The sequence below is a fragment of the Balaenoptera acutorostrata genome, chromosome 2 (assembly GCF_949987535.1).
Source record: "Balaenoptera acutorostrata chromosome 2, mBalAcu1.1, whole genome shotgun sequence".
NCBI classification, from domain to species: Eukaryota; Metazoa; Chordata; class Mammalia; order Artiodactyla; family Balaenopteridae; genus Balaenoptera; species Balaenoptera acutorostrata.
The window spans coordinates 14735048-14748629 of record NC_080065.1 but is presented as its reverse complement, the minus strand read 5'-3'; the positions used below and the strand labels follow the sequence as shown (position 1 = coordinate 14748629).

Here is a 13582-nt window from a genome sequence, read left to right as displayed (position 1 = left end):
ATAGTTCATACTTTTCAATAGCAATGGGCTTCTATATACACGATTTTAATTAATATTAAATTGTTAAAAGAGTATATAGAAGCCATTGCAACCTGTGTACATGCCCCTAGTAGTAGTAGTAGTAATAGGTATTATTATTAGTAGTAGTAGTAGTAGTTGTAGTAATAGTAGCAATATTTATTTTACTGCCACTATTCTTCCATCTCTATTTTATCCCCACATTATCTTGTTAGGTTGGCAAGAACTTGATCCATGTTAGCAAGCCCCCAACCGCCTCAAATCTCTGTGCATAATTTTCAGAGAGGAATGCCCTCTGGGTACCCAAAAGTTAAATTATAATTGTCATATGAATATGGTAAGAGTAATTCAAGATAAGTGAAGTTTAATATCAGGAATTTACAAAAATAATTAATAGCTTATAAAAGTAGTAGAAAGTAAAGATGTTTGAGAGATGATATAGTTTTTCACCTAACTGACCACAACAGGCGTGAGCCAAGACCTGCTGGACGTGAGCTCTGTAGCCCAGTGGAAGCCCATGCTGTATGCCGTGGCTTTCCTGCACTCCACGGTCCAGGAGAGGCGCAAGTTCGGCCCCCTGGGGTGGAACATACCCTATGAATTTAACCAAGCCGACTTTAATGCCACAGTGCAGTTCATCCAAAACCACTTAGACGACATGGATCTCAAAAAGGTACTGTGCACACACTGCTTCGTGCCCCCGGTGATTGTGGACTTGGGTCCTTGAGCTAACATGACCGCCCAGCCTTGGCGTAAATCCTGTAAGAGTGATGATTTTCTGTGCTGGCAAAGTCATTCTCTTTAAGTCATAGCAGCTTGGGTCACACTAGCCTCTTGATTTTAGGGAAAAAAAAGGAACAAATTTTGATTATGTTTTTACTTCTCAAAGACAAGTTGACATTACAACTAAGACAACCTAACGGGGTCTATTGGAGGGAGGGGGGAATGGGTGAAGAAGTGTGCTTTTTAAAATCCTAAAACATGAAAATTTAGAGTCTAGATTACTTTTGGAGTGTGTGCTTTTTAAAGAACAGCCTCTATATTCTCAAAAATTAAACAATTTTTTTTCTATTGAAATCAAAGTATAGAAACATATGAATGTACCAAGAGAATCTATTTCAAGTCAGGATCACGAGCTTTGAGTTACCCCTCATGTCTGCTTATTTAATTTTCTTTCTGCACTTTTCACATTACTGAGGAGTGAATAAATGAATGAGTAAATGACATTGGTGACAGTGATTACATGGGTGTTACTTGGCAGGGAAAATGGGGGTGAGACAGTAGTCAGTCCACAATCATTCTATAAATTTTCCCAGGGCGTCTCCTGGACCACCGTACGCTACATGATAGGAGAGATTCAGTACGGAGGCAGAGTCACTGATGACTATGACAAGAGATTGCTGAACACACTTGCTAAGGTTTGGTTCAGTGAAAATATGTTTGGACCGGATTTTAGCTTTTACCAAGGATATAATATTCCAAAATGCAGCACGGTGGATAACTATCTTCAGTATATTCAGGTTTGTCATCTTCAGAATTTTTTGTATAGAGCAAGTATCTATGGCAAGTTGACTTTTTTGATATTTATTTATACTGTATGTACTTCTTTGAAAATAAATTTTAATGGTGATGCAAGCACCATAGATGCTGTCTTCATATGTTTATAGTCACCTAATGATGAAACTGCTTATATTTGTTCTGAGGGTGTGTTTTATGTGAATTCCCTTCTTTCCTCCCCTTTTAATGCCCCAGTGAGGAATATTCTTTGGAGAGGTGATAGACTGGGCAGATTTAGAACCAGGGAACCTACACAAATCCCCTGGAGCTCTCTACCCAAAGGCAACCTCTAGACTCAATCTGTTCTGTTTCAATCCACTTGCCTTATCCCGTGACATCTGTTCCTTAATCCTGGCCTAATGGACAGCTTATGAGTATGTTCGGGAACACGCTCTGTAGAAGCGCTTCCTCTAAGACTGGGTTTCTCAGCCTCGGCTCCGTTGACGTTCAGGGCTGGATACTTCCTTGAGTGGGGAACTGACCTGTGTAGAATGGCTGGCGGCATCTCTCCCCTCTACCTGCTAGATGTCAGTTTCACTCTCTACCCAGTTGTGACAACCTACGATGTCTCCAGACATTGCCAAATGTCCCTGGCGGGGGCAAAATCACCTCCAACTGAGAAGCACTGCTCTAAGTAAGAATAGGATTTTGACAGGAAATTTGGGAAAAAATATGATTTGTCCTTCCAGGTAACTACATTTTCTGTCTCAATACCTTGAATTCTTTAGATCATCATTTAGCGATCTCTTTTGCCTCTAAGCTTTATCTCCGGATGAACAAAGTAAAGCACAACAGCCTGCCAAGAGATAAATTTATCAGTATATTTAGAGGTTCTGTGATATATAAGTGTGATGAATTTATCATATATCACCACCCCTACACTTTTATTAATTCAAATCTACAAATATATTTGTCTTAACTGTACTATATGTGTCTTTAAATCATTAGCACTGAATAGGAGACTGCCTATGAAGGTATAAATTTAGGTATACCTGCCCATTATATTTATTTACATGCGCCTCATTTCACAATGAATTTGAGGTAGCTCATAAAAAGGCATTATGTAAAAAGGAATAAAATAATGGGCTAGAAGAGAGGGAAACCATGAATAAAGTTAAGGATACAATTCACACATAAAATTATATGTCAAATTGTAGGTAAATCTTCTTTTTTTCAAGTAGCTGGGGGAGTATTTACCTGCTAGTAATTGCTAGTTCTGCTTCTCATTGTCTCTTGCTGTCTGTTTTTCTCTGTAACCTTGTTGCTCTTTCAATATTTCTCGTTTTTCTTAGTCTCCGTCCTTCTCCTTGGGAAAGTACATTTCCCACCTCTGCTCTTATTGGGCCATAATTGCTAAAACTGTCATTTTTAGTAACAATTCGTTACACACCATTTATTTAAGCAATTGGTTTGAATTAGACGAGACCTTCAAAAAACAAAATGCCAATCCATAGTTCCCTTTCCATCTTACAAATATATTATAAAACAAGATAGTGTCTTTTTGATTGAATTTGCTTGAAGTGCAGATATTAAAGAACCATGAGCCTATTATGTTAATTGTTTTTCAAGACAACTTTTGATTCCTTCCTGGAGAAATTGTTGAGGTTGCAGCCTGCCACGAATAAGACATACCATGTAAATGCTTATCCTAATAAAAACGTGTTTATTTGCTAAGACAGTGTAATTTAACTGGTACTTGTGTCAGCAGTCTGTGCTTACAGTCTGTGTTGTTCAGAGCTTGCCCACCTACGACAGCCCTGAGGTGTTCTGGCTGCACCCCAATGCCGACATCACCTACCAGAGCAAGCTGGCCAAGGACGTGCTGGACACCGTTCTGGGCATCCAGCCCAAGGACAGCTCTGGTGGAGGAGATGAGACCCGGGAGGCGGTGGTGGCCCGGCTGGCTGATGACATGCTAGAGAAGCTGCCCCCAGACTATGGTCCATTTGAAGTGAGTTGATGGCATCCTGACAAAACGTCAGCTGTGGATGTGTCTGGTTGGTTGGGGGAGTGAGGACGAAGGGAGGAGGGCGAAAAATAATTTTTCTGAAATTAAAAAAAAATCATTTAAAAAACTTACTTCTTGAAGAACCAGAAAAAGAAGTGTTTGAATTTATAAACGTAATCATCTCAAAAGAGAAATAATAAAGAAACCTGATGAGAGCGTTAATCTTCATAATTAGATTACAAGTGTGGACCGGTGGGTTAGGATTGCTTTTCTCAAACGTTCCCTAGAGGCACTTCACGTTGTCATTTGTTCAGAGGGAAAAAAATGTATTCTTAGAGCAAAGCATTGATTATTTAGAAAAATGTTGTGTAATTCAGGCCTTCTTAATTTCAGGGAGTCTATAGTTACATCGTTAGCTCTGCAGCTTCTTCATCTCATGGGTTTGGAAAATTGATTTGTCTTTTTAATACGCAAGTAACTTCTAAGCAAAATTGATGATTGTGAAAGTTAATTTTTTTTTTGACATTTTAGCAAATATTGTGAAAAGGTTTACCCTGATAACATGTTTAAGTCTTTGAGAAAAGCAAAAGTAAGTGGCTTACTTTCCATGCAGTTTTTTTTTTTTTTTTTTTTTTGGCCGTACCCCACGGCACACGGGATCTTAGTTCCCCAGCCAGGGATTGAACCCATGCCCTCTGCAGTGGAAGCGCTGAGTCTTAACCACTGGACCACCAGGGAAGTCCCATCCATGTAGTCTTAAGAGATGACCTGGACTAACCTTGTGACATTTTTGTCACAAGACCACCATGTTTCTTTATATATTGCCCTTTCCACCTGGTTTTCAGAAGGAAGTCTGCAGCATTTTGTTACTTGAGCATCCTATTATTTTCCATGAAGCAGGCCATTTTGGATGCTAGTACTACAGTCTGAACTCAAGGAACTGTCACCAAGGGACTCATTTCCCTTGGAAGAATCTCTGATCACTTGCTCGGAGAAAATCAATACTGCTATGAGCTTTCGTAAGCACCTTTCATTATAGTATCAGGAAAGCGGTCATTCATGTCTAACAGTGGTTGAAATATTTATAAAGCAATAAAAGTGCCTTAAAAATATAATAATAATTACATAAATAAACATGGTAAGTATGGAGTTTAGAAGAGACACCTTCCTTTTGCTAAATTTGCTTAGGATAAAGCAATTCAACGTGGCATGATATCTGATCCACAGAAGACTCTGAATAAATACTTGTAAGACAGAAATGAATGGGTGGGTGGATGGATAGATGCTTTGATGGAAAAAACAGAAAGCTTTTAAAACAGAAGTCTAGTGTTTTGAGGCAGCCTTAAAAATTGTTGTGTATGTGTACACATCTACTTGTGTGTGTCCATGTGTGTATCTGCAAGTCTTGGAGTGGCAGTAGTGAATATTTCCCAGTAAGTGCAGTTGCTGTTTGGAAGGCTGCATGTTTGTGGACATGGATTGTATATTCTTCTGTGAATTTATGGAGGCCTGTCTTCCCCCACATGGGATGAGAAATCAGCTGGTCATTTAACAGACGTTTCTTCTTTATTTCTTCTTTGTTTTCTGGCAGTGAAAAAAACCAAAAGCTTACTGTTTATGGAACTGTAAAATTTGGGGCCCTTTCAGAAGCCCTAGGGTACCAGTTACATAACATTAGTAGCTGCCTACTTTTTCACGTGCTGGGTGTCTCCATGGCAGGTAAAGGAGAGGCTGCAAAAGATGGGGCCGTTCCAGCCGATGAACATTTTCCTCAGGCAGGAGATAGACAGAATGCAAAGGGTACTCACCCTAGTCCGAAGCACCCTGACCGAGCTAAAACTTGCCATTGATGGTACCATCATCATGAGTGAAAATCTACAAGACGCCCTGAATTGCATGTTTGATGCCAGAATTCCTGCTCGGTGGAAAAAAGTACGTTTAACTCAGCTCTTATTCTGCCTAATCACTTTATTGTTGTGAATAGTTGTAACTGGCAAGTGAAAAGCATGTAAGAATAATGTACTTAAGAGTGTTCTTTTGCTTAGGGACTAATCTCCTTAGAGCCCTGTATTTTTGGATTGTAGGTAGGGAAGGAAATAATTTAGCATCTCCCACATCTCAGGTTCTCTGCTAGGCAATTTATATGCACTGTTTCATTTAAATCTTGCAATTTATTACCCTTATTTTACAGATGAGGAACTTGAGATTGGGGGGGTGTTAAATCTTTTCCCAGATCGCACACCTTAGAAGTCTAAGAATCAGAATGTAAACCCAAGCTCATGGACTTCAAAGCTCATGATGTTAGTCTTATAGAAGGGAACGTTCCTAGACACACGCAGATATCAAAAGTCACACCAAAGAGACACATTTTTCCTTGCTTTGTCTGTAAATATGTGAGTATGTATCTCTCAAGATAACAAGATAATAAGTTAACAGTATGCTTATTGATTATGTATTGTTAATTGTGCTAAATGACAGGTGTGGGTTTTTTAAATTTTATTGAAGTATAGTTGGTTTGCAACGTTGTGTTAATTTCTGCTGCACAGCAAAGTGACTCAGTTATACATATATATTCTGTTTCATTTTCTTTTTCATTATGGTTTATCGCAATCTATTGAATATAGTTCCCTGTGCTCTACAGTAGGACCTTGTTGTTTATCCATCCTATATATAATAGTTTGCATCTGCTAACCCCAAACTCCCAGTCCTTCCCCCGCAGCCCCTCTCCCTTGGCAGCTGCTTGTCTGTTCTCTACCTCTGTGAATCTCTTTCTGTTTCGTAGGTATGTTTGTTTGTGTCGTATTTTAGATTCAACATATAAGTGATATATGGTATTTGTCTTTCTCTTTCTGACTTATTTGGCTTCATACGATCATCTCTAGGTCCATCCATGTTGCTGCAAATGGCGTTATTTCATTCTTCTTAATGGCTGAGTAATATTCCATTCTATATATGCACCAAGATGTGGGTTTTTAAAAAAAATTCTTTTCCATTATGGTTTATTACAGGATATTGAATATAGTTCCCTGTGCTATACAGTAGGACCTGTTGTTTATCCATTCTACATATAGCAGTTTGTATGGTAGATGCAGTTTTAAGACTTTTTTTTTTACTTGGAAAAGTAAAATGAGTATTTGAGTGTCTCTGTAGAGGCGTTTGCTGACCATGGCTCTGAAGATGCTGAGGGTCCAGGGGGAGGACCTGGGAGGCAGGAGGGTGGGGTTATCCAGGGAGGGCACCTTATAGAGACGATATTGGGTCCTGGGGTGACTGGAACCTTCTGGAAGATACTCAGGTAAATGGGATGGTGAGACAGGATGGGGTTAGAACTGAGAGTCTCTCAGAAGAGATTCACTTAGTGCTGAGACTCTGATATCTCACCCAGGGCTTTGGCAGATTCCAAGGCCGTGGGTCCCAAAGGCAGTACATGGTAACTGGGGAGTGTTCTTCTACTGTCTTCTCCATCTTATCTGGTGACCCACCATCCATCCCTCTAGTCACGCAGCCTAGAAACTCAGAATCAGCTTTGACCAGACTCCTTTCTCTCCTCACCTTCAAAAAATTCATTGCCAAGGCCAGAGAGTTTTCTATATGAATTCACTCTTCTCATTGCCAATGACAGAGAAAGAACCTCCATGGTCACTGGCCCTTGCAGGCTCATTTTCCACTAAACCAGCTCACCCAGCTTGGTCAGCACCTGCAGGCTCTGGAACAGGGGTCCTTGCCTGGAGACATCCCCTCATTAAATGGGTCCCTGTGCCCTCAGATCAAATGTCATATAAACACACCTCTTTCAGTTAACACATCTATAAAGATGTGATAGAGCGAGTTACCTCATTTTTAAATTAAAATCATTTTATACAGGTTTTTATTCTACTTATTATCAGTCTTTGGGAATCTCACCGTCTCTTGAAAAATAGGCATATCAATTCTTAAGATATTTGAAATTCAAGTAGTTTATCTATCCGGGTTGATCACTACATTTATTCACACATAAAATATTGCAGTTGCAGTAAAATGTTATAAAATATGATTTGGAGATACCTTCTAGTGTGACTGCTGCTGACGTTAATGACATTTCCATGCCAGTTGTAGTAACAGGAGTTCCACACGTGAATTCAGGCAGAACGTTACAGGCAATGAATGCAATTAATTTGTTTGTGGTAAAGAGACCTGTGTTTCCGTTTCTACCCCTTCATCAAGGAAATAAAAGTGCAGTCTAAGGGACAAAAACTTGAGAAAATAACTGTTGTTTGCCTCATAAAAAAATGATACGTGGAGAAAGCCTTCTATGATTTATCATTCACAAAATATATTTTAAAGTGCTGATAAGGCCATGAGCACATTTATATAAATAGAAATCTTATTTTATAATGTATCTATTGAAAATGTAGCCTAAGGAAAAATAGTTGAAACCTGTCAAATTTAATTCCATTAATTGTTTTCATTGCTTTATGGCAGAATTGGTCATGACTCTATTTGTATGTGGAAGGAGATTCTACTGAAAACAGATGTCTCGAACAGTGTGCTGAACTGGATTGATCTGAAATCCATGTGATGACTAGCTGATTCTATCCTATTTCATATCATTAAGGAGGAAGAATAATTTGAAAACTTAAATGTCATAACCCAAGGAAAATTTACGTCTTAGGGACTTCTAAATTCTAAGAGTGAAATTGTTATTTCACCACTGTTTTCTTCTGTGAACGTAGCCAGTTACACAGCAGGATTATACCTGTATTAATTCATGGTTTAATGTATGCATTTCAGGAATCTTGGGTTTCAAGTACGTTGGGTTTCTGGTTTACTGAGCTTATTGAAAGAAACTGCCAGTTTACCTCTTGGGTTTTCAATGACCGGCCCCACTGCTTCTGGATGACAGGCTTTTTTAACCCCCAAGGATTTTTAACTGCAATGCGACAGGTAATAGCTCTGATTTTCACGTGTTGTGTTATTATAATTTTCCTCTACCAGGCTTTCTTCTTTCATTATAGTTTTAAAGAGTAGAATAAGACAGAGAATGATTGTCTCTTTTTGACACCAGCAGTTACTTTGTCCTGAACATAAATCCCGCTTGTTCTCAGGCTGCTAGCTGGGATTTCAAAATATTTGTTATTGTTAAATTTGATTTGATTTGATATTTCTTTTAAAGTACAAGGGGTTAAATTAGGACATGGGTATTGCTTATAAGAGAATCTTTTAAAATCTTTAAATGCTACCCTACCTTCTTTGAATCTGGATAATTTGGGGCTACACTGTCATCACGATAATGCTCTTTATATTAAGACAAACCTCTAGTTGCTGATTTCATCCTTTGCTTTTGCTCTTGCCCTGAGTAGGAAATAACTCGGGCCAACGAAGGTTGGGCTCTGGACAATATGGTGCTCCGCAACGAAGTCACCAAGTGGATGAAGGATGACATTTCTGCCCCTCCCACAGAGGGCATCTACGTCTACGGCTTGTATCTTGAAGGTGCTGGCTGGGACAAGAGGAACATGAAACTCATCGAGTCCAAACCGAAAGTGCTCTTCGAGTTAATGCCTGTCATAAGAATTTATGCCGAAAACAACAGTAAGTTGTCTTGCGCGTTGAGGGATGGTTGGTATTATCAGGTTGGATGATGTTATAAACACAGGGTATCGTTATTTTTGTTACCATGTGATAAGGATTATACTATGTTATCAAGTGGCTTCACATTCACACCTGTGTTTAATGAGTACTGACGGACTGCTGGACTCTTTCTTGAACGCTCCTGGGAGGCAATGGTTCTAGATAGTTCTTGCCTATCTAATAAAGCAGATAAAATAGCATTAGCTAATGAGATAAGAAACAGGTGTTTGGAATAGTAAATAAGTGGTGAGAAAGGAGGGTGAGATAACAGTGGGATGAAATAGTCAGGGGCTGGATCTCAGGGGCAGTTGGGCCTGGATGGGCTTGGAAGGATGGATGGGCTTGGAAGGATGGATGGGGCTTGGATGACGAGGTAAGTGGTGGAAAGAAGGCTTTCCAGGCAGGACTGCACAGGGCTACGGGAGGTGGTGTCTCCACTAGCTTGGAGATTTAAGCCAGGTTGTGAAATCCAGTTTGAATTCAGGGACATTCAGCTTAATCCAATAGCTAATGGTAAAACGCTGGGTTCACGTATCAGCCTATGAATGTGATAACACTTCAATGAAACACACATGTCAAAGAAGAGTACTTTGACAAAGTTATCAAAGCTCTGTTTGACAAGTCTAAAAACACCTAAACTATTTTCCATTGTTGGCTTGATGTTTTCTAGAGGTTTTTGTTGTTGCATTTCACTCAGCTAACATCTCCTCAGCAGTAACCACCGTTCACCATATGAGGAGATTCCCTGTTCTTTTTATTTTTAAAAAAATTTATTTATTTTCCTTTTTAAATAAAAATTGCATATATTTAAGGTGTGTAACATGATGATTTGACATACATATACATAGTGAGATGATCACTATAAGCCATAAACTCAAGAGGTTTAGCCAGGATAGTGGATCCCAAGGAAGTACTAATTTTACAACAGAAGCACAAAAGATTTTTCTTTAAACAAGGAAGGGATAAAACAATCTCTCTTTAAAGGAGAGCTTTTAGTATCTCCATCCCTTAGATAAGTACCACATTTGTAAACATATGTCAAGGGAAGAGAGTGTATAAACTTTGAGTATTTTTTAGGCAAATATTGATGTTTGCTACATGACTAATTATACCAGCCACAAGCTTACCCACAAGAGACAAAGATAATTATGAATCAGATCACACCCACAAGGGACTCACAGTCTGCTGAGGGAGCCTGATTAAGTCAATAAATAATTTAAGTAGAATTTGACACATGTTATGATAGAGATGCTGTCAGGATGGTCAGGGAATCTAGAAGTAGAACATAGCTAGGCCTGGGAGGTTGGTGGAGACTGCTTTTGAGATGAGTTTTGGGGGATAAGGGTGAGCATGAGAGGGCATTAGAGTTAGACTTTTCTTGGCAAAGGGAAAGAGCTTTGGCTCACTGGGTCATCCATTTAATATTTATCTGGTGTTGACCATCTGACACACACCACTCTATTGCTGGGGATGCAACAATGGGAAAAGTCCAAGCAGAATCCCCTTTTGCAAGGAGCTCAGTCTCAAAGAGGGAAGGTAGCTGAAAAAAGAAGCAAATATAGTCAATCCCTGTTACGCAAGGATTCTGTATGATTTTGCCTACACTCTAAAATTTATTTGTTACCCCAATGTCAATGCTTGTGGCACTTTCACGGTCTTTCATGGACATGAGACACTCCTGACATGAGTGTTCCCAGTTGAGGTTGAACAAGCCTGTGCTCTGCTTCTCGTTTCAGCTCAGGCCGTAAACAAGTATCCTTTCCATGGTCTATTTCGTGCTATGTTTTTCACATTTTTCTGCTTTTCATTGTTGAGAATGGCCCCCGTGTGTAGTGCTGAAGTGTTGTCTAGTGTTCCTGAGCGCAAGAAGGCGGTGATGTGTCTTATGGAGAAAACATGTGTGTTAGACATGCTTTGATCAGGCGTGAGTCATAGTGCTGTCGACCTTGAGTTCAATGCGAATGAATCAACAGTGTATATTAATAAGATGACTTTAAACAGAAACACACATAAAACAAGGTTACGTATTGATGGGTTGATGGAAATGCTGTGACCAGAGGCTTGCAGGAACCTGACCCTGTATTTCCCCGAGCAGCCATTGGTAATTCAGACTCCGTGAGACTTTAGATACATAAGTCCCAGGAATAATGAGGATCAAGTGTAAATGAACATACCGATTTCAGATAGTTCTTGTTTCTGTAAAGAACACATACACACGGTGCGTCAGGGAGTGAGAGAATTCAGGGGTTCAGGGAAGGCTTTGCTGAGGAGAGAACATTGAACATTGGACTAGTACCCATGGGGCAAAGGCAAGAGCGCAGAGGCAAGAGATAGCAACGAATGCGCTGTGTTTGAGGAACAGAAAGACGGTGTGTGCAGGAAGGGGAGCCCATGAAGAGAGCTGGGCATCAGAAGAGAGACGTAAGGGTGCTCAGTGTCCCTCTTGGTACAGGGTGTCGCTCATTATGCCCCAGCTGCGTCTGAAGGTATCCACGTGTCTGCCTGGGCTTCGGCAAACACGCTGCCTGTGGCTTCATGTTCATGAATCCTTACGGCCGTGTGAAGTCCCAGGACAGTGATTATTTTATAGAAATAATAATCAAATGTTCTTTTAGCCAAAAGTACTATTTTAGAAATTTTGTTGCATCTAGTCAACATTGTTGGAAAAATGTTTCCCTTATAAAGTGAAAGACAAATCTTTCTCACGTTCAGTTAGGTGTTACTTTATTTCTTGTGACTAAATTGTAAAAACCCATTGCCACGTGACATTGAACATCTCAGCATGGTAGTAATAAAGCAATAAATTTATAATACCGGCAACCCTTTATGATTCAAGAACACGTTGGTGTGGAAGAACTGTACTCACGCTGCTGGGCTTTAGTCAGCGGTGACGCTCATTAGCTGTAGGGTTAGGGGAGGAAATAAAAATGAGCAAAGGAAAAAGTGACTCACTCATTTCAAAGTACTAAGAAAAAAGTGAAGGAAAACTATAATTCTCTATTCTTTTTTTGGCTTCAGTAGAAGTTGGTGGAAACTTTTTGCCAAATAGCTTTGTGGTGGAAGAGGTGTTTTGTTCCTGATAGAAAACTAACATTCCATTGCTCTTTTCGTACTGTAAATCTAATTTGCATTCAATTTTGATGACTAAATAGGGCTCTAGTTGAGCTAAAGAGGTTTAACATCATTAATGGCTAGAGGATGCTCCAAAAGTGTAGTGTTTTAAAATTAAAATTCTTGTAATGGGTTGTTTTTTATGTTAATAGGAAGGGCAATTTCAGTTTAAATAATTCACCATTGAATTTTACATATAGGACTGGTTTATTTGTTTTTAAAAGGAAGTCTAGATATTTATTTCAAAGCTAAAAATTGAGTTTATCGATATATCAAAATTGATATATTGATATGTTGAGCTATATCCCCAAATGTTTATTTTATTTATGTTTCTTGTCACGGGAGAGTCACTCAAATAGTACTAAATTCTCCAAGAGAGTAAAGCCACCCGTACCCACTCTAGATCCTGTGTTCTCAAAGGAAGTTGAAAAGAGGCAGCTATAGGAAATATATGTCTCCTATAGAGAGAGAGTGATGCTTCTAATAACTTCGGTGCTGAAGTCCATGTGATGGGAAGGCAGTGGTTAGAATTTGGGGGGAGCAAAGCAAGACTTACATGTATCTCTGGTCACTAAGTAAGATGTGAAGAATCTCAGGGTCCCTGCAGCTAATGAGGCTATTTCCTGCTAGAGGAACAGTGTTTCTGAGAACGCCCTAGGACCCACCCTGATCCAACACTGTGCAGTCATGGGCCGGGGGTGGGAATAGCCCCGCGCAGCGACCCGGAGCTGGAGACCTCCTAACTCCTGAGCCCCGCAGCGTTTACTCCACTTTCAGTTTGTAAACCTGAACTCTGTTAAAGTCATGGGGAACCTGAGACTGGGGAATTTGTTTTAGTGAAAAGGTAAGTGTATATATGCATGTGTGTGTGTGTGTGTGTGTGTGTGTGTGTACAGGGAGAGAGGGGAGAAACCTAACACATCTTGGGCATCTACTGCATTGCAAGCATTATACTATGCCAGCATTCACATATGTTAACTTATTTAGTCTTTACAACAACTCTGTAAGATGTATCATGACGATTTTGCAGATGGGGAAATGAAGGTTTAGAGATATTAGGTAATTTGCCTATGATTCCTGGCTACCAAAGCTGTTATCAGAATCACATTTGTCTGTTGTGGGATGAATGCAAATCTCTGGGAAGTCTTGTGGTGGTGTTCTACTCAAGACTCTGCACTTAGAGATGAAGCTTGAAAATAAAGGTTAAATTGGAAATGAGGACGGTTTCCTTGCATTTTGAAGTCATGTATTAATATTTCTCAGGTAGCTGGTGAAGTAGACACAGTAAAGGCCTCTGCCCTATGCAGATGAGAGCTGTCACCCCCTGTGGCCTCCTCT

The 13582-nt window shown here is 39.7% G+C and overlaps 1 protein-coding gene across 9 annotated transcripts in view; it reads left to right on the top strand.

The window, feature by feature from the left end:
- The window catches only part of DNAH5 (dynein axonemal heavy chain 5), a 312149-nt gene that overhangs the window by 292772 nt on the left and 5795 nt on the right, over positions 1-13582 (top strand). For all 9 annotated transcript variants that reach the window (XM_057539913.1, XM_057539912.1, XM_057539910.1 and 6 more), the window contains 6 exons: positions 486-691; positions 1335-1538; positions 3311-3526; positions 5243-5455; positions 8294-8446; positions 8863-9094. In XM_057539913.1, the coding sequence (XP_057395896.1) occupies positions 486-691; positions 1335-1538; positions 3311-3526; positions 5243-5455; positions 8294-8446; positions 8863-9094 (1224 nt within the window). The remainder of the gene's footprint in view (positions 1-485; positions 692-1334; positions 1539-3310; positions 3527-5242; positions 5456-8293; positions 8447-8862; positions 9095-13582) is intronic.